At 42.8% G+C, this 21,383-nt stretch overlaps 1 protein-coding gene across 3 annotated transcripts in view; it reads left to right on the plus strand.

Annotated features, from left to right (window-relative positions):
* Positions 1-21,344, plus strand: part of LOC138635975 (serine/threonine-protein kinase WNK2) — a 42,278-nt gene extending 20,934 nt beyond the window's left edge. The window contains exons 9-30 of one of the 3 annotated variants that reach the window (XM_069723738.1): positions 40-155; positions 496-1,416; positions 2,056-3,204; positions 3,783-3,977; positions 4,199-4,225; positions 4,871-5,215; positions 5,401-5,444; positions 6,629-6,788; positions 6,900-7,016; positions 7,631-7,801; positions 8,086-8,128; positions 8,362-8,460; positions 8,896-9,683; positions 10,185-10,242; positions 10,337-10,395; positions 10,580-11,235; positions 12,530-12,759; positions 12,980-13,204; positions 14,933-15,031; positions 17,655-17,699; positions 18,220-18,521; positions 18,635-21,344. In XM_069723738.1, coding sequence (XP_069579839.1) covers positions 40-155; positions 496-1,416; positions 2,056-3,204; positions 3,783-3,977; positions 4,199-4,225; positions 4,871-5,215; positions 5,401-5,444; positions 6,629-6,788; positions 6,900-7,016; positions 7,631-7,801; positions 8,086-8,128; positions 8,362-8,460; positions 8,896-9,683; positions 10,185-10,242; positions 10,337-10,395; positions 10,580-11,235; positions 12,530-12,759; positions 12,980-13,204; positions 14,933-15,031; positions 17,655-17,699; positions 18,220-18,521; positions 18,635-18,979 — 6,194 coding nt within the window. In that variant the 3' untranslated portion in view covers positions 18,980-21,344. Of the gene's footprint in view, positions 1-39; positions 156-495; positions 1,417-2,055; positions 3,205-3,782; positions 3,978-4,198; positions 4,625-4,870; positions 5,216-5,400; positions 5,445-6,628; positions 6,789-6,899; positions 7,017-7,630; positions 7,802-8,085; positions 8,129-8,361; positions 8,461-8,895; positions 9,684-10,184; positions 10,243-10,336; positions 10,396-10,579; positions 11,236-12,529; positions 12,760-12,979; positions 13,205-14,932; positions 15,032-17,654; positions 17,700-18,219; positions 18,522-18,634 lie in introns of all 3 variants that reach the window. The other 2 variants (XM_069723729.1, XM_069723748.1) reach the window with 2 other exon arrangements.
* The last annotated feature ends 39 nt before the right edge of the window (positions 21,345-21,383 follow it).

Genomic DNA, 21,383 nt, shown 5'->3' on the forward strand with positions numbered 1-21,383 from the left:
TTTGACTTTTTCATGAGTTCATGATTTGTGTCTCCGCAGCAGACGGCACATTTGACAGTGGCATGGGCTCCACTGTGTACTCAGACTCTCACAGCAGCCAGCAGAGTGTCCTCTACCAGTCCCTCCTGGAGCCTATTACCATGGCAACGCAGCAGGTCTGTATTGGGAGGTTACACGACCTCGTGAAGCATGTATATTCAGATTTAAATACATACACACTTTAAACTCTGTTCAGTTCTGAGGTCATGTGAGCAATGGCAAAGTTACACACTTAAAAATAACAGTCAACATGCATACACATTTAATGTGCATATCAGTGTTAACATTGTCACACACATTACATGCAAATCAATTTTTTTACATGTTCATGTGCCCATCCTGACAATTGTGTTTGTCCCCTTCTCATCATGTAGCTCTTTTTTTTGGGGGGGGGGTGTTTGTGCTCTGTTCATTTTGAGTAACACATGTTTTGCTCTTGGGCTGTTCCATTATCAGAACCAGAGCAGTAGCCCTTTTCTGACAGGTCGACCTCACTCCTGTGAAAAAGGTGAACTGTGGGGGGTAAAGCTGAGCCCAGAGCACAGGACTCGATTGGGAGCTGCAGGCCGTAGGGGAAGTGCCCCTGTTATTGACAGTCAAAGGTCAAACTACATGGCTCAACTCTGTGCCCTCATTCAGTCTCAGAGATCAATCAGCCCCACCACCATGGTACCAGAGAACCAATCGGAACTCAGCCAAACTGAGCCCCACTCAAAGGCTGGGGATGGGTTCCCCCCCCAGACTGCTCTCCCAGTGCCAGTGCTGCAAGTCTCTGCTGTCTCTTCACTCTCTGAATACCGCCGCCTGAGTGACACCAGCATCAGGCTGCCATCAGAGACCACCAGTGAGAATTTACCGCTGCCTCTGCCAAGTGAACGGAGACACTCTGACCTTGGCAGTCCTCTGAGTCATGGCTCTCATCATAACCACCATTTTGCAAAACATGGAAGTCCCTTGTGCAGTGCCTGTCTGTCTATGCTTCTATGGAGGTCACAAGATTGGAGCCACCGCCACCCCTCTGTTGTCATGCCAACACACCACTGTCCAAGTGACTTAAGACACCACTCATTGTCTGGTGGAACAGTGAGAACCCCTGGTTACGGGCACCCAAAAGGTTCAAGTGATTCCAACTTTTCACTGCTGCAGCAGTCCCTGTTTAATATAATCAGTCGTAAAGCTGCCCCATGTCAAACCACATCCAGCCAAGCCTCCCTGCTGCACTCCACAGCTGCCCACAGGCCTGACCACAGTGATGGAGGCTGTGGCCTGAAGAATCATCTCCAGTTTGGCAGTTTGGTTGGGGACCAAGAATCTGCCCAGGAGTGGGAGGACAGATACTGTGCCAGAGAACAGCAAGTTACCAGGGCTGTGGGATTGGTAGGTCACTGTAGCAAACAAGTTGCTTTAGTTTCCCGTAACGGGGTCAGCGCCTGCTTAACAGATTTCTCCCAGCCTGTAGGAGGTAATGCATTATTCTGCACGGAGCTGGTCTGATCTCCTGTCTGAGTCTTGCTGCCTTCGTAGGCCTACAGAGCTGACCGTCTTCTTAAAATCATAAGCTTGCTACCGCCTGTGGTCAATGACGTGACCTCTAACAGTCTACACTACCCTGCTGATTAACCCTAACCAATCCCTTCTATAACTGACCTAAATTTTAACATTTCTTTTTCTGCTTTGGTCGCCCAACGCATCAGCTGTCTATGTCCTTAGCGTTCCACGGATAGATGGCCTCTAATTGAAGGAGAAGGGGCAGCTGTCTGATTTCCATACTCTTGGTCGCTCCTTCTATTCCTCCCTTGTGTCCTCATTTTAGCTCACACCTGTCAACGCTTGCTCATTGTTGAAACAGATGTTTCATTAACTTATTTATATCCTTCATCCTCTCATTATTCTTACATCCGGTATGACTTAATGTAATTGTCACACTTAATAGGTTTTGTGGGATTTCAATCCCGTTGAGTAGAAAATTAACCCCCAAGAGAGTCTAACTTGAATTTCTTTCCTTTGTGTCCTTAGGCCGGTTCTGCAGGTCACCAGAATCAACCACCTGTTCAGGGCCTGCCCTCCTCCAACACGGCAGTACACGCACCACCGCAGTACCTCCAGCCTGGACACAGCTATCCTACTGCTCCTTATGCTGGTCAACCCAGTGCTGCAACACCAGCCCCAGCCAGTATATGTTCACTTAACATCCAGCATGCTGCCAGTGCTGCTGGCTACCCACCTCCGTGTGTGCAGCAATCCCAAGCAGCAGCAAGTTCTGCAATGTCAGCTGTGCCACAACATGTTGCACAGAGCTACCAATCACCAGGCCAGCAGCAGCAGCAGGCAACAGCAGCAAGCTCTTTGACTTTTCCCTTACAAGTCCAGCAAACGTCTCACAACTCTGTGGTCCCAACTCAACAACAGGCTCAGTCTGCATCAGGATATCCTGCATTGGTTCAACAACATAATGCAGCAGCCACCTTGCCAGCACAGCTGCCAGCACATAGCGGCCCTCTTGCATCTGCAGCCCCAACTATGGCAGCCACAGTCCACTGTCAATCTGCACAAGCTCCCAGTACACTGCAGCAGGTCCCAGCCTCAGTCAAACTGCCCAGTCAGCACCCTGGTCAGAGCTCCTCCACACCAGCACTTTATAGTCAGCAAATATCCATTCAGCAAGAGCACCAACAGCCCTTACTACAAAATACTCAATCCAGTATACAACACACACAGAATGCTGGGCAGGCTTATATTCAGCCTCAACTCCAGCACAACCAAGAAACTGTGCATTCCATACACCAACAAATGGCACAGCAGCCTACCCTCCAATGTCAAAGTGTTCAGTGTCCTATGCAGCAGCACGTGCACACCCCAACTCTACAGCAACACAGTCAAAAAGCCATGCAGACACAACAGAGCCAAGATGCATCTCAGTCTCAGCCCCATTCCATAGCAACCCCAGTTGTGCAGGTTGCAGCCAAACACCAGAGTTACTCTGATGCTGCCTCTCAGAGCTATGCACATTCTGCCCGCCAACAGACTGGTCTAGGTCAGAACCAGTATCTGCCTCCACAATCTTTTGCTGCTCCACAGAATTATGGAGCCGCGAACCAAGTAGTGACTCCTCAGAGTGTTCCAGCCTCTTCCCAGCAAAGCCAGGCGGCACATATCACACAACAGGTGAGCGTACAATGTTTTTTGTGGACTCTTTATTTATGGTTGCGTCACTTGTTTTCTGAAGCGTGTAGAATGCCTTTGCTTTGACACACATTGTCACTGTGGGAGAGATGGAAAATAAACCCAACAAGTTAACATTATTATTTATGGCAATGCAGGTTTGATGCTACTCATATTATGGTGCCTGGTTTTGATTTTGTGCGGCCGCATTGGAAACAGCTGTGTTGCTGGACACTAGGTGAATGAAAAAATGAACAGCCCCAATAAACAGGAGTTTCCTCGGGCACCGGCCAACGGAGAGAGGATAGGGGAAACAGTAATGAAAACAATAACAGTGGTTTTAGCAGCCATATCCGCCTGCCCTCCCAGGCTTGCTTCATCTGTTTTGTGGTACAAAGGCTCCAGTGTGTGCAGAAGATTCTGACTGATTACAGGGACAGGAAGGAAAATGTGAGCTTTTCTGATCTGGGTCAGTAGCAGGAAATTCTGATTTCCAAAAGGAGGGATGAAAGTGTAATCCCTGCCCTCATTGAAGTTCCTTCCTTTTTTATTTATTTTTTATTTGTATTTTTGTTGTGTAGAATATCCCTACTGGTCACAGCATTTCACAGCTTGGACAAGATAGGCAGGGCCATGGACAGCATCTCAGCCAATCAGCTTCTAGTGTGCGAGCCCAGGCACTTCTTCCTCAACAGTCAGTGGCTCAGACTGCTGTCCACCAACAACTCCTGTCTCTGCAGATTTCAGCCCCACTTCCACCATCACACCCATCACAGGTATAGTCAGTCTGTCCTCACCGGTTTCACAAAAATCGTATCTTCGTAGAAACTTCATTTTGTTTTCGTATGTCTCCGCAGTTTTTTTCTAGCATGCATTATATTAAAAGACCAATAACAACTAAGACTTGAATCAAGTTATTTTGATGCATGCTCTTGTGTTTGAACTTTGTTCCTCGTCTAGACTATTTGATTTTCCTGTTTCTTCCTTTTTCCTTCAGTTTCCTTCACAGTATCCCACAGTCCAGGTGATGACAGCTGTGACTGACTGTGAAACTTCCTACCCTCACTCCTGCACTGCTCCCCACCCTTCAATCTCCTCTTCTCTTAATCACATCTTCCTGTCTCCTGGTCACTCTCTCCCTGTAACCCCCTCCGTCTCTCCCCTCTCCCTTCTGCACATTGAAAACGCGTTAGTTTCACCCATACCAGGGTCGCTTATGCCTTCTCCCTCACCTGTGTTGGGTAAGGTGGAACCCCCATCCCCACAACACCAACCCACCGCTGCTCTGCAGCAGAGTGCTAGATCTGAGACTTGTCATGCACAACCTGCATTTATATCAGCTCTACCCACCCACCCCATACACACACACATTGTCCCGTGCCAGAACACACACCCTCCCACAAATGGCAGCACTTTGATACAGGTAATTATGAATGCTGCAGTGGAGCACAGATGTTTACCAAGAGGGTGTGAACTGGAATCTTTGTGTTTGTGTGTGTTAAAGGTGGTTTTACTTAAGTGAACCCATAACTCTGGTAATCTCGGTCTTTGTTTTTATAGTAACTGTCATGATACAAGTTATAAATACACTACTTCATGGATGGAAATTCTGGATAATATTTTGGAAATAATCGTGATTGTTGTTTTTGTCGTGTTTGTCGTTTTATAGCAGGATCCTCAGCAGGCCCTGGTCAGCCACCCTGAACTTGTCCCCTGTGCTCAGCCAGTGCAGCCTCATCAGCTCGCACAACCTGCAGCATTTTCCTTGCCTGTGCAGAACGGGGCGGACGTGGGCACAGCCACTACAGCTACTCACCTGGACAACATGAACCTGTGCCAGCTGCCCCCGAAGGCCCAGCCCCAGAGTCAGGTTCAGAGCCAAATTCCTGTGCTGCAGTCCTCTGACTCTCAGAGAGCATCATCTGGGTCTGCCAGTTCAAGTTTGACTCCGCAGAAACCGCTCAGTACTCTTACAGGAGCTGCAGGTCAGGGCCCAACAGAGACTAACATAGAGGTATGGACACATGATTACCGTCAATTCGTCTTCCTCTGACAAGATTTCTTTACAAAAGTATTAGCCTGCTGACGTAAATCTTCTTTTAGTCACAGTTCGAATTTAATTTAAAGTAAAATATCTGACATTTGTAATTCTCCGTTATTTTCTCAATTTGTTAATCTCTGTTTTTTTGTTGTCTTTAGGATCAAGCTGCAGAAAAACACAGTGGAGGACAGAGCTATGACAGGTACTTGCTTATTATCCATCAGCTACAGTATCTTTGCACATAAGTTATTGATTGTGATTTTAAAAGATGCACATTGGATTGAATGAATCCAGTTTTTAGCTGCTTTGAAATGAGCATTCATCTCTGGAGGAACATCCTGTCTGATAAGCAGTGACTTAATGGCAGAATGCATTTGCTCTTTTAATAGTTTCTGGACCTCCTCTCAAATCCTTAAAACCTTTATTATTCACCCTGTTATAGTACAGTAGCTGCACCAAAACTACTGAATATTGATCTGGTTGGCTAGATTGCTGTTGTTTTGTTGTAGTTGTTTTAACTTTCGGGGGCTGTGATATTGTTTGCCTTCAGAAAACATTGACGACATTCCACCAAACTTTAGAAGTGATCAAACAACGCATAACTAGCTAGCTGTTCCTCCTACAATAAAACGGATGCTATTTGTACAGCAGTCTAACTATCGCTGGCCGTGTTCACCAACATATCTGTGTAACCAGAATCCTCTGAGGAACACTTTAATGGAATCTGTTAATCTCTCCTATCATTGTGAGCAGCAACAACAAAGATCTCTTGTAATTTCTGAAAATTCAGTCACTTTCATAATGGGTAGCAGATAGCTAATTCCCCACAAATATATATCCACTTTTAAACTCGTGGAGTTTTAATGTCGCTGATGTGACTGATATATCGAATCCTGCAGGTATTCCAGAGCAGTGATAAACTTTTCAGAACCTTTCCCCTAAACTTAAATGTCAACTTAAAAGACAGAGAGGAGGTAAAGACCATTAGCTTCTTTCTATTCGCTGTATTAGATTTCTGTTGCACCTTGCAGATTGTGTGATGATGGAGCTTCTTGAGATGGTAATTCCTGATCAGTTATTACACTTTATCTACTTTATCTCCCTCTGTCGTTCCCCCACATTTATTTGGGGCTGAAAATTAGACATGTTGGTTTCTGTTAGGTATTGAGTACAACAAGGGACATTTTAATATTGAAACCTGTATTTAGTAAAGGCTGGGTAGATCATGGACAGCTCGCCAATACGTGTTATTCATTAAATACCAAAGTCTGCTGGGATAGACTCGCAGCCCTAATACCCTGTTCAGGATAAAGGATATATAGAGAATGGTTGAATAAGATCATATCTGTACTGATTAGCGTAACTGCCTTTCTGCCCCCAAACCAGTGTCAACTCTGATGCCACGTCAGGAAAGGAGATGAGTGATGGTTATGAAGGAACACATGCAAGTAAAGGTGACGGGAAAGTCCGCAGACACCACCGCAGGTCCACACGCACTCGCTCTCGGCAAGAGAAGATCAGCAGACCAAAGCTCAACATTCTCAATGTGGGTAACCAAAATATATTCCAACAAGGGGAACATTACTTTAAGCCCATGTAACACAAATCTAACATTTAGACCGTGTGTGTGTGTGTGTTGTGTTTTCTGTTGTTGTAGGTGTGTAACACTGGCGATAAGATGGTAGAGTGTCAGCTGGAAACTCATAACCATAAGATGGTCACTTTCAAATTTGACCTGGATGGAGATGCCCCTGAGGAGATTGCTACGTACATGGTATACAGGAGGCAAAGTCGCTGCCAATTCAGTTGATGCAAATGGTTTTGTGGTGTGTCATATGCTGTGCTTGAACGGAGATGCTTTCTTGGGGCTCAGAACACAAAAACTCCCTGATTGCTGTTCTCAGCTGCAATGCAGCAGAATTTGTTTTCTATTGTCTGTCTCTTTCTCTGTCTTCCCTACTTATTCATGTTGGGCATATTTAGATAGATGGATAGATGCGCATCTGAAGGCAAAACTGATCCAGTGTCTTATCATGTTCAAAATAGTTGGTCCAAGGTAAATACCTACTTGTGTAGCTCACTGAAGCAATACATTGAATTACCTTTTTCGATATGAAATGCTTACAAATATAAAGACTTCCAATTAACCTAACAATAGATGCAAAAGTAGTCCTTGGATTTTTTTTTTTCAGGCCATTAATTTCAGATATTCTTTACTTTATTATGACAGCAAACTTAAAATAAGAAGGTAGAGTAAGAAAATATCTTGAATTCAAATAATTTTCAACATGCTTGCATATCTGTTGTTTCTGTCACTGCCATGACCACTGTGTTATTTTAAACATTGCTTGTGAAGACAACATTTTTCATGTTCGTCCTTCTATTCAGGTGGAGAATGATTTTATTCTGCCTCTGGAGAAAGAGGTCTTCATTGAACAGCTGAAGGACATTGTGGACAAGGCTGAGGACATGTTGAGTGAGGACACAGAGGGTGAGAGGGACTCTGACAAGGGACACAGTCCCAAACAGAGTGAAGGAGCTGGCACACTGGGAGCAGAGGTGAGAAAGAAACTGTTGACAGTTAATCGTTTCAATGGCACAATCTTTCCAGGAGCGCCTCCACCTTGGAGGCATCATCCTGACAGCACTCTTAAGATGACTTTGCATGCAACGCTGCCAACAAGAGCTGCCAAAAATACCAGTCTTGCTGATGTAACATTTTGATCTAACGGAGTTTATTTTTGATGTTCAGCTTTTTGGCTGCTATGGGAAACCCTTTAAATGTTTATTAAATGGATGCACATGCGTCAACTTTGTGTAGTAAGCTTTCCTTTTCTTTGAAGGCTTCAGCACCCAGCACACCACAGCTGGTGTATCAACAAAATGGTAAGTTATTATGGTCTCTAGATAAACTCCGGTGCAGCTGTTTTCCCTCTACATCTATATTCTTAAGAATTCAATTATTATATTGTGACATTGACTGAACACATAATTTCATAATAAACCTGAAAATGCTTTTACTTTGCGTACAGAGAGTCGGGGTCAGTCAGTACCTTTAGTTATCATGAATGTATTTTAAAATAGATGTGGATGGATGTTTCTGTTTCTGTCCTTGACAGTCCTCCACACTGGTAAGCGCTGGTTTATCATCTGCCCTGTGGCTGAGACACCCCTGCTAGACAAAGAGAATCCTACATCGCACACCTCTACAACCCAGGGTATGCTGCACACACAAAAATACTGAGTTTTATTGAGTCCTGTCACGTCTTCAGATTGAATACTTAAATCAAAATCTTTATTATGAGGATGTGTTTTATATGCTGTTTGGAGTATATTTTCTTTATAGTATAAACTCAATTGTTTGGTTCTTACTTGCATGCTCATGTTACTGAAGATGCTGCACTTGCATTAAGAATGACTGTGCATCTGTGCGGATCATCCTTAGGGGTCAGTTATATAAGAGTTCTTCTGCAGTAGTTGTAGGCAGAAATGAAGGGCAGGATTTATACTCCAGCTGATAGAGCCTGATGGTGGAAGACCAGAATGATGTAACTTTCTGGCACACACAGGACCTAGTTCCTCTTAATGGCTCTGGCTGTTTAACTACAAGTCTGTTCTCCTCTTAATTAACTCTGATCTCTTTATTTCTTCAGAATCTGAAAAGTCTGGCTCGTCGTCAGTGAGGGCCAACAGCAACACAGCTGCTGCTCCAGTCGCATCTTTATCCTCCCAAAGCCTTTCGTCGTCCTCCTCTCTGCCCACTGCAGCTCAGGCCTCAGCCCAACCTCCAGACCAAATCACTGGCAAAGCCCAGGTCCAGCAGACTCAGCCCTGTGTAACTAAACATGCCTTTGCTGCTGGTGGGATCAGCCATCACAACTCCCTTCCTGTGGAAGAACCTTGCATCTCTGCTGTGTCTATGGTAACAGACATACCATGCTGCGCTATTGTGCCACCTGTCTCTCTGGATGTGAATGCCATTAATTATGGACCAGCTGGTGGTTTGCTCTCATCTCACACTAATCAACCAAATCAGAAGCCCAGCCCTACGGGAGAACTACCCCCTCAGCTGGGCTCCCATCAGTCTGTGGTCCTGCAGCAGCCCTATGCCACACCCATGCAGCCTGGGACAGTCACCTCGCAGCCCCAGAGTCCAGCACATCAGAACTCCCAGCAGTCTGGGGTGCCAGGAGAGTCGGACAGTGAGGGGCCACGCAGGGTGGAGTTTGTTGACCGCACCATCAAGACTTTGGATGAGAAGCTGAGGAACCTGTTATACCAGGAGCACGCTCCCTCGCAGCCCTCCAGCGCTACGGCTGACCCCCAGGCCTCCAGCGCTACGGCTGACCCCCAGGCCTCCAGCACTGAAGGAGTCAGCTCCCCTCCAGTCTCAGACGACCGGAGCACAGAGGGAGCCATTACAAAGAAGGGGGAACCACTGGTAAAGTGCACTCTGTGTGTGTGTGTGTGTGTGTGTGTGTGTGTGTGTGTGTGTGTGTGTGTGTGTGTGTGTGTGTGTGTGTGTGTGTGTGTGTGTGTGTGTGTGTGTGTGTGTGTGTGTGAGAGTGTGAGGGAAGTGAGTGTGAGGGAAGTGTCTGCACTCAGGCATTAGTTAGAAGCTATAATAATGGCAAAATCATTGAATCGTTTCCCTACAATGTGCTATTGATCTGACTATTTGCTGTAAAGGCCAATACTGTGTTTAGAAAGAGAGCAAGATAACGGAATCACTGCTGTTACCACTGTAACTCCTCCTGACCTTCTCCCCTCCTTTAGTGTGCATGCATGCTTCCAAAAACACCTGTTTCTAACTCTTTCAGACAAAACTAAGGTCAGGAGAGGATAATGGCTAGCTGATCCAGCGCATGTCATGTTTTACCACTTTTCACTATTCACTGTTTGCAACCACCCACACACAAAACCTTTTGTCTTTCTTTGTTAGCCTCAGATTCCTGAGCGCACAGATAGTATGGGTGCATTGAGTGACTCTGCAGTGGCAGGTAGGTAACATTTATTTATGTAATCTCCATATCCCTTCATGACTGCAATAATAGTTTAGAAATGGTGTGTTTTGACACTTTATTGGTCCTTTAGCCACTAACACGGGTTTGAACGGAAAAGATGTGACGGCCAGCTTCAACAGCCGTTTTCAGGTAAGAATCCACTTTAAAACTCTTCGAGAAAATCTGCTCAGTATAAACGGCACTTGACCGAATTAAATTGTGTTAAAGGTCATGACATTGTTTGTCCTGTTTCGAGTTTTCTGTTTCAACATGGCATAATTTGGTGTTTATGGACTCTAATTTTGTTATGAACATGGGTTTCTCCTCCTTCCAGATCATCCCAACTCCGCCAGATGTCATTTGCCGTTTTGAGAAAAGCAAGACGAGCTACAGCACCTGCAGCTCCACAGCACCTTCTAGTGGTTCGGGAGGGTCTCACAGCCGGACGGAGCGCATCGACAAGAAAGACAAGGGCTCTGTGGCCGCATGCAGGTTCTCTGTGAAATCTGGAGCTGATAACGAAAACGCAGGAACATCCAAACCTCACAGTAGCAATCGTTACTCTGCCCCAGCAAACCTCTACCAGGCCACTCCAACTTCCAGTCCTGACTCCACACCATGCCACATCCCCAGGGCTCGGACCATTGACACGCCGATGCACCACCAATCGTCTCACCTCAACTTTGACTCGGCAGATGAGGACAGCAGCAGCATAGCCCTTCCTCCGGCTCACCCTCCTCCTCCAGCTCATACCGTGTCGGAGCACAGCGGAAGCGACCTCGTGAAGAGGGCAGTCGCCTTCCTGCGCCGCTCTGGTCGGCGCAAAAGTGAGCAGAGCTCTGATTCGCCAAGCCGACAGCCTGTGGCTATGAATGGTTACGCTCCTTCGCCTTCCGCAGGACATGCCCCCTCATCCTACATGAGCAGTGACAATGACTCCGAGTTTGAGGATGCAGACATGAGGAAGGAACTACAGAAACTTAGAGAAAAGTAAAGTCACTCAAGCATGTTGCACTCACCCACGTGTTGCAAAGTCTGTCAACATATTTTATAGTACTTGGTATTTGGTGTCTTTATTTAAAAAAAAAAAAAAAAAAGACAGGATGTGGTTTTCTATGTCATCAGTTTTTGAGGTCTGACTGCTCTAAATGCAAGATAATTTGATATTATTGAAGTTGCAGCACATTCATCCATTTAAATTTTTTTTTTTTTTTTTTTTTTTTTTTTTTAAAAGTTAATCAACAGTAGTAGCCAGAGAATTGGCTTTAACCAAGAATTTAGTTTAGTACTATAGGTTAAAAAAAAAAAAAAAAAGACAAATTGACATTTAACAGTTTCATTTCTGATCATAAAACCAAACTTTACTATTGTTTTCACCGTTCCCTGGTAGCATTATGTGCAGTTGCGTCACTCTACTCGTTATCAGAAGTCAGCATGACCTAATTTAGATTTACAGCATTTGGCATAAAAAAAGTATATTAACTAACGGTGGATATGTGGCAGAAAACTAACATCATCCTGAACAAAATAAATCTGTCATTCTCTTGTATTTTAGTAAACAATCTGTCCCTCGTATTTGAAATTACTTAGCCACAACTCAAAGGATGCAAGTTGGAGAATTTTTCTGTGCTGTAGTCAAGAAAATCCAAAAGTAATAGACTGTAATGATACAAGAGGTTTTTGATAATTAAGACTACAATTATAAATTGGTTATTCTGCTGCTAAACTGCTTTGTTTAGCTGCTAAACACCGAAGTTTGACATTACTGGGATTTTAACATTACTAAACTAAATGATGATTGCTTTTGGCATTTTCTTAGAATAACACAATATTTTCTTTTTCTCTGAACTGAACTCATCAAAACTTTGCATTTGGTGTTTCAGTGTTTGCATCTTGTACATAGGTTATAGTATTGAACCCAATAATCTTTACACTGGTATATTGAGGTCTCAATAATTTCCGTAACAATAATAGCTATATAGAAGCACACAAACTGATCATATTCCACTAAATTCAAGTTTGTCAGTTGAGGTGACACGACTTGTTTCTAAAAGACGAGAGTTTTTTTTTTTTTTAATGACTCACTAACCTGACACATTCATTAAATGCGTCTTAACGCAGGAGTCATTTTTGCATCCATAATGATAGTGGGTTTAGTGTCGTAAATGAAGCCTAAATTGCAGAAGGAAAAAAAAAACTGAAATAGACCAGCAATCTGTCAGCGACCTTTCAGAGATGTTCCAAGTTCATTTCTGTCTGTTTTCTGCCCAAACCTTCTCACCAGACACATGAAGGAGATCTCGGAGCTGCAGGCGTTCCAGAGGAGTGAGATTGAGCGTCTGTACAATGAGCTGGGAAAAGCTCTGCCGCCCAACGTCAGCCTGCTTCATGCTGCACCTCCAACAGGCCGCAGGCGCAGGGCCAGCAAACACAAGCTGAAAGCAGGGAAACTGCTCAATCCGATGGTGCAGCAGCTCAAAAATAATCTTAACGCCACCAGTGTTGAGAGGAAAGGTGTGTGTGGGTTCGGATGATGGGGTGATAAGTGGTTTATGTGATGATTTGTCTATATGGGAGAGCCTTTTCAGTCAGAAGCACACATTTTGTCTGCGCAAAACACAAGGAATGACATCGGGTTCAGAAAACCGTAGGAGTGTGTGATTCAGAGTGAGTCACTCTGACTCACACTTTATTTATTCATTTTATTTATTTATTTTTGTTTGTTCTCACCAAGGTGAGAGCGGCGCCAGTTCATCCAGCTCTCCGGCTAAAAGCTCCATTCTGTCGGATGGCTCTGCCCACTCCAGCGGCAGCTCCAGCTCCAGCAATCAGCTGAGCGCCGTTCCAGAGCAGGTCCACACCCAGCAACCCTGCTCCTTGAAGGGCTCTTTGTCCTCGGACAACATCTACGCCGGGCTACACGGTGATGGATCGGCCAACCAAGCCGGCCCGGGCCAAGGTACACATTATAGGTTCATGTGCAAGCTCGTGTGTGTGTGCGCAGATGGGACATGCAACCTCCAAAACCGCCATTAGGGCAAAGGTGAATGGTTAATGCTGTTATTGTTGTCTATATTGTCCATGGACAGCATTTTGCAAACTGGAGAGTTACCAACCACTTCATTTGAACAACTGTAAACTTCATACTGAATGTGCTGTTGGACCATTTAAAACACTGCATATATTTATCAACATTTACGCCATGTTAGACATATTGTTTCCTTAATGTGCTCATCAGATCGATACCATTTATTAGATTGAGGGAAGAAGTGTCACTTGTGCTGTACGTCGAAATGTGCGTTGTGTCCTGGCATTTACTATTATGTCACAAGTAATACAGATGCACTAATGTGGAATTTTAGAGTCAATAGAAATAACCGATAATTTTCAGAAAGACGTAGTTATCCAGTGAAGCATATTTAAAAGCAAGTCCACACTGCAAAATAACCATAAATTCAAGTCATACTTGCAGCACTTAATCAGGCAAAGAACAGTGAGTCAATATACAGTGCATGCCAAGAACTTAAAATATAAAAAATAATATGGAAAATCTTTCAATTAATCTGGATTAGTCTGAACTAGAGAGAAAAATATTAAATAATATTTTTGATAGTTTACTAATTTATCTAGAAAACTAATACATTGCTCATTGTTTTTTAGTGGCAAATATATAGATTTAGATTTTACTTTATTAATCCCGCAGTGGGGAAATTTACTTGTCACAGCAGCACCCACTAACAGGTGAAATGAAAAGTATAATGTAACAACCCAGCAATAAATCCTCCCTTTGAGGATTATAATCAATCAATTATTATTCACTCTGATAGAGTTTGAGCGAGTTGTTAATTTATTTATTTTTGTATGGTAATTTTTGAGACTGTAAACTGTGGTGCTGTTGAAGTGCCCTGGGTTAAACTGAGAGGTGCCTCTAATTTTTTTTTCTTCACATTTAAATGAATTGGATTTACATATAAACAGGGGAATACCCATACGAATTGGGTGTTTAACCAAATTATTAAACAAGCTACATATTTGTCCACTGACAGACAATTGCACAAAAAGAGAGGCAGATAAACTTTGAGACTAAAAGACTCTTGGCTGTTGGAAAATTGAGCACTTTGTCTCCTCATAACAGCCAGATGATAAAACATGGTTCTTCTGTAGTTTTGGACTTGGCAATCAGAAGGGGAAAGAATTTTTAGGGATCCTCCTTTGAAATCTTTTCTCAAACCCCTTAAATTCTCACGCAAGGTTCTCATTTTAAAACTATAACAAGTTACAAATAATTGTCCTTGTCGTTTACTATTCTACTTATTTTCTTTTCAACAGAAGAACTTGTCAGTCATTTATTGTTACTTTAAAAAATTCTATCTGAATCCATTAAATAAATAGAAATGTTTAAAAAAAGACAAGCAACCTGTCCACAATGTTATTTTTTTTTTTTTTTCTAGCACACTAATCTTTTATTAGTTTTAATTATTAGATGACATCCCATCATCACACTGATACAAATAGCTTCCCATTCATCGTTAGATAATCTAGTAGGATCCTGCATATCGTGCACTCCTCCTTAGTGTCCTTTTCTGGTGCTTTTGATGGTGGGGGTTTCTCATCCCAGTCTCTGTGCACTTTTACAAAGTGTTTCTCTTGTTTCTTCTCTTCTTCCCTCTTATATTCATTTTTACAGGCTGGACGGTTTACCACCAAACGTCAGAGAGAGTCACCTATAAATCTAGTAGCAAACCACGCACTAGATTCCTCAGTGGACCTGTGTCTCTGTCCATCTGTTTGTATTTGTTCTTTTCTATTTCCCCTCACTCATCTCCATATTCTCTTTATTTAACCTGCCTCTCTCTTTTATCGACCTTTTTTTTAAAAATTATTTGTATGTACTATAATATTTAATTTTAGCCTCCTCACCTGACCTCCATCCCCTTTTTCTATTCCTACCACTCACAATTTCCCTCAACAAGCGCAAAGCTTGTGGTCTATATTACTTTTATTTTTCTGACCACCAGAGGATATCAATAACATGCACACGTGATGTTGGTATGATAAAGTCAGTTAAATTTGACTAAAGTAGGCACACTCTAGCTGAATATAAGACTTACGCAGCCGGGAAATGTTTTTCCTTCCTTGAACAAATGGTGAAACAGGTCATTCTGTATCACTTGTATTATAGTTTCTGACTCTTTCTCAAGGTCCCTTAATGTGTTAACAGCTTATAGATCTTGTTGTTGGTACAGAAGTATTTGTGAACACTTGTGTGTTGCACCTAACGATAGATATTGACACTGTGGGTTCTCTGGCTTGTTTGTCATTTCACAAAACAAGCTCAGTATTTATGACTTACCCTTAAAAAAACACCCGTGTCCCCAAGTTCACCACCTGAATTTAAATGGCTGTTCTGCATTTGTTAAGCATCTGTTCCTGGATCTTAATGGGGCATGGGGTAGCTGCATTTGTGAACTTGACGTTTAAAAAAAACCACAAAAAAAAACACCATGTGCTTGGGCAGAAAAATACACTACAAACATAATAAGTTCATTCTTCTACTCTGATATAGTTTATCTGAAGACAGTTGATACTGTGAAGTAACTTAATTAAAGTGGCTGTAAGTAGAGTTTGACATTTTCTGATTATGGTGCACTCTAGGAGTAGTATAGCAAAAGACAGGGTAAAATATGAGGACATGTAAATTCGGCAAAAACTAACATAAAGGTCGTTCTATATTCAAATTGAATTGACCCATTTTAATCTCTCACTATAGCTCAGAAAAACATGCATAATGACTTCAGACATATAGCTCCACACTGTGCAGGGGTTTAGATCCCCATGTCCAAATGATGAACATGTTTCTCATACATACAGGTACAGAGTAGTTCCTGTACTGTCTTCATACACATTTTGAATGAAAGAAGTTGAAGTAACTTCAATCTTTTTGGCATCAAGATTGAAAAGGAAACATTTCTCTGTTGCGCTGATTCATATTTATACGTCTATGTGCGTGCTCTTCAACGCCCAGGCGATAAGTAACTTTGTTGTTGTAGGTACTTATCTGTATACAGTCTTTCCTCTGGCAATTATCTACAATTCACAGACCCACAGTTACATTCATAACCATTAAATTGTGGTCGATATCCCCCCCCCCCCCTCTCCCCTCATACAGTTGCTTTGTGCAATGCGTCTGGCTTTTAAAGACACTACAAGCACACTGGGGCTTGTGGATGTCTAGTCCTTTCCAAACATGGGCCTAAGGTCAGATCTAAAACAAGACAACGTGTGTGTGTGTGTGTGTGTGTGTGTGTGTGTGTGTGTGTGTGTGTGTGTGTGTGTGTGTGTGTGTGTGTGTGTGTGTGTGTGTGTGTGTGTGTGTGTGTGTGTGTGTGTGTGTGTGTGTGTGTGTGTTGCGAGAGAGAAAGTCTTTCTACCTTATTTATTTGTTACGTGTTTCCATCCACTGTTAATTTTGATTGTATAACGTCTTCCTAAGTCGAGGCACTTTGCCCAAGTCTACAACCCTGTGTGCACTAACACAGAGACAGTCCCCGCCCCTTCCCTGGTAGACAGGGCCCTTTGCTATGGTAGAGGAGAGCTCTCTGTCCCTCATGTTTGGATGGAGAAGACGTGCATGGTGCAGGCGCCAGGCAGGGCACTGATGGAGACTTGCTCCGCCATATAAAGGGCTGTATCATCAATATTACTATTATTTTTTTCCTCCTCTCACCTCTCCTGAGTTACCTGCATGTTTTTTTTTTAATTGACAAGTGCTGACTCTGATGAGTTTCAGCTAGTATATGTGTGCTCTTTCAGTTTATAAAGTTATATTTATTTTGGTTTCACATTTTGTTTCACGGGCATTCTCACAATGACTAAGTGATCTTTTTTTTTTTTTTTTTTTTTTTTTTACCCAGGCTCCAGTCTTCCTTTCTTATATTATAAAAACATTTCTTAGAAAACATTAAGATGATAGCTGGTGCATTTTACCCAAATTCTGTACAACCTAATCTTAGAAGAAAACAAAGAAAGAAGACGCTGTCAGTTTATTTATGTTCAACATATGAATGAATATGATAAATATGATCCTGACAGGTCATTAGAATTACAGGAACTGACTAAGAAGCAACATCACAAACCAAGGCTAAGTGTGCTTTCTCTAATGACGATCAGGTGCACTTTCTAAGAGTCAACTTTTCAAATGATTTCCCATTTTAAAGAGAACACCTAGACTCTTTTCTTCCTGTCCTCCTCACTGATTTTTAAACCCCTTGTCCTGATTTTCCTCTTTCTCTCTCCCCAATTGTTTTGATAGCTGAATGTGCTTTTGAAGCAGCTTGTCCACATACCTGTGGTGTGCAGTGTGTCCTGGCCTAACTGTTTCTGTCTTGTGCTGTTTTACCTTTTTATAGGGTCCACTCTGAAACGACTATGTCTAGGCAAAGAGCGCAGTAGTAGTAACTATCTCATTTACTTTCTTACTCTCTGTCTTTCTTACTCTGTCCTTACTATTTTTAGTACTTATGTTTGTTTGTACACTTTATTTTCCCTCTGTATTGTTTTGGCACTTGAAAATGTCACAGTTGTTGTTGAAGACGTGGGTACTCTACAGATACATTTATGTTTCTTGTTTTGCATGGCGATGTGGCTACATGTCTGGATTGCTGGATTTTTGTCATTGCTTGCATATCAAACATTTCATTTGTCTGTAATTACTCATGAAAGTCGTATGTTGCAATCCTTTGGCTGCTATGTTGGCAAAATATGTCTCGCAATTTAAACATTAGCTCTGGCCTCACTAAAATCTTTAGGACTATTGAGAGGCTCTCATGAATGTGACATTATCAGCTAATTTGATCAGAAGTGCCCTGAATTCTGCAATACAGCAGCCAATTGATTTGACAGTCTTTTATCTTTTTTTTTTTAAATTTTTTTTTTAAACTGGTCAGATTTTTAACACCTTTTGTGTCTTTTCAGGGTCCTCTCTCAACACCGCCACGGCCCCGATAGCCTCCAGTCAGACTCAGCCCACGCTCACCGCAGCCACCCCCTCACCTTCTCCTCAGCCAATCACGCGGCTCGCTCGGGTCCAGACCAACAACAGCAACAACAAGAGAGGCACGTTTACCGATGATCTTCACAAACTGGTAGATGACTGGACGAAGGAGACCGTAGCGGCCGCCAATCAGCCACGGCCCTCCCTGAACCAGATGAAACAGCAGAGACGCCGGCAGGACCTGGAAGGCCGAGCCCCACCAATGGGAGCAGTTACACGTGAGGTATTTGGAATTGAGATGTGCAGTCAGTGATGGAGGGGGTTTATGATTAGTTCATGAGTCGTAGATTCATCTGACATTTTTACGAATGAGTCAACAACTCCCCTCTGTTCCAGATGAAATGCCATGTTGGTCCCAGCAACTTCCAGCAGACTCTTTCATGCCCCCTGACTGCTGCTTTAGGCCCTGGTATGCCTGCAACTCTAGCTCCAAACTCCTCCGCAGGCCTCTCTGGTGGTTACCTTCTGCCAGCAGGCTCCTACGGTGGGATGGCTCCCGGTCCTCTTTACACCCAGCAGTGGCCCAGCATGCCTAGTCCTGTAGGGTCTGTGGTTCCTGTAGGCCTGCTTGGTGCTCCAAGAATGGTGCCCTATGCCGCAATGGCAAACCCAGGGATTCAAGCTTACCCTCTGGTCATGCACAACCCCGAGAACGGCCCGAAAACCACTAGGACTACCTGATCTGCTTTGTTAGTGTGTGTGTGTGTGTGAGTGAGAGAGAGAGAGAGAGAGAGAGAGATAGTCCTTTTCCATTCTGCTCTGTTCACTAGAGCACACGTGTACAAAGTCTAGTGCTGTAAATAACATGATGCAGGTGTTGATATTCTTTATACAACACATTTCTCTGTAGTAAAATGTGTGCGTGCAGGTGTGTGTACACACATGTGTGCGCGTGTGTGGATGTGTGTATACTATACAGTACATTAAGTCTGTCTAATGCTTTTTGGCTTTTGTCTTGAACTAAACTCAGCCATATGAGACATTTTATCTGCGGTCACAACAACATATTTCACTTCATTCTTTGTTGCTGCAGTTTTCACATTGCTTTTGCCTTTGTGTTATGTACACTTTAAACACTACATTGGAATCCAAATACCAGTGGCGTGAGATACAATGACAGGACAGTATTTATGATGAAAAATATTTGAAGGAATGTAGTGCCTTGAACATTAATTTATATATATATATATATTTTTTTTTTCTCTTTTGTTAAGCAAAGCATGTCTGCATCAAAGTTATTTTATTTGAAGGTATCCTGAGTGCAGTATCTTTTTTTTTAAATTTTTATGCATTACAGACAATTTTGTTTTTGGTTTACATATGAATGCCCTTGTAGTACTGCACTAATAACACAGCATATACTCTTATTTAAATAATAATGTTTTAACTCTTGTTTACTTTCCACCCCTGTGACAGACGGAATGCCATAGTGGTGAGATGTACCTATGCCTTGCAGAAACAAATGGTTAATGTACGATTGATGAGGGACGGAAGGAAAAAAAAAAACTATGCCAGCAGCCAGAATCCAGCCATTCAGGTCAAATGGGTCAGTTGGACACAGCCACTTTTTGATTGGACAGCTGATGCGTTGGTCAGCACGAGGGCTGGCATTGTTGTAGCCTTGTGCTCAGAGGGAAGGCCGTGTCCAGAGCCATGCATACTGTACATAGTTCTTTCTACAGTATACGCCTCTGGTAGTGTTCTGATCAGAATGTAGCAATTATTATGTGAAGGCTTGAGGCTCAAAAAGTGCAATTTAACCCCTCCACAAAGCTTTGATCGTGGCCTTGCCACAAGCCTTATCTCCGACATGTGCACCAAGAGCAAGCTGAAAAGTTGAACAAAGTTACAAATCGCCAAGCAACAGACAGAAGTTCCCAGGCAAAGTATGAATATTACAAATCACCCAGCTAACTCTGAAATCACTACTGCTTAATGTTCTTTCAACATGGCTTATAGTCAGCATACACTGTATGTAAAATGTTCTGTGCAATCACAAGTCTGACCTTTTTTAATTTATTTGCTGTTTAAAGCTTTTTTTTTTTTTTTTGATGCTGCTATCATCTATCAAGGTGATTCCACTGTATAGTTAAGCATTTTGTTCACATACAATGGTACTTAAAAATAAGACTCCTCGATTTAAATTTAACAAGTTTCTCACAGAGCTGTGTTATTGCCTTGTGGACATTTTAATGTATTGATTTCACAGGTCGCTGATGACGGCCTTTTTTTTTTTTTTTTTTTTAAATTTCAGTAAAATATTACGAAATCGAAATGACACTTGACGTGGGAGATTCGCACAACATAGTCTCCCCTTATTCTGTGTTAGAGTTCCTGCACTGTATATAGTGGGCTTCACCCACCTTTACTTTTTTTTTTTTTTTTTTTTTTAGCACCGACAAGCATGGCCAACTCTTCATGTTCCACAAAGCAAAGCAAAACAATACAGCTTCTTTGGTGAGAAATCACCACATCTCCACAACACATGTTCAGCACCCCGATCCTGCCAAGCTGTGAATTGTACAGTTTTCTTGTAGTTCTTGTATTTGTATCTTTTGTTTGTTTGTTTAGGAGTGATGTTGGTGAAGGAGGAGGGGTTGCTTTGATGTATATTATTTCATCAATTCGGTTTGAATTGGACTTTTATAGGATATTATGCAGAGTCTTCTGCTTTGGTGAAATACTTCCAGTAGTAAGAGATTTCTGTTCTCTGTCACTCGTGTCTGGTATGTTTTGTTCCACCTCCCTCGCTGCTAAGTCACGGAGAGCAGAGGAGGCAATAACGACATTCGGCATGTTCATTTGGATGCAGTGATCATAATGGAGAGCTGAAATGCACTGAGGAGTCGGTTAACTCTGCTCGTCTCACTTCTCTCTGGACAACATTGCCCCCTGGTGAATATACTCTGGTTGTCAAAGGCTTCTATTTAAACTGTGGGATTGCTTCTGCCTGCTGTTTGTCCCACTGCATTACCCCACCCTATCCTGCTGCACTCTTGTCACAGACTGTATGTTGAAAGAGAAATAAATATTATTTTGTGCTTGATGATGTGTCTCGTTTGTTGTTATTTTAGGTCAGTGTCAT

Source organism: Brachyistius frenatus, unplaced genomic scaffold, assembly GCF_029030835.1.
Source record: "Brachyistius frenatus isolate BFR_SWC_R1_liver_20210118 unplaced genomic scaffold, ASM2903083v1 Contig_6, whole genome shotgun sequence".
NCBI lineage: Eukaryota > Metazoa > Chordata > Actinopteri > Embiotocidae > Brachyistius > Brachyistius frenatus.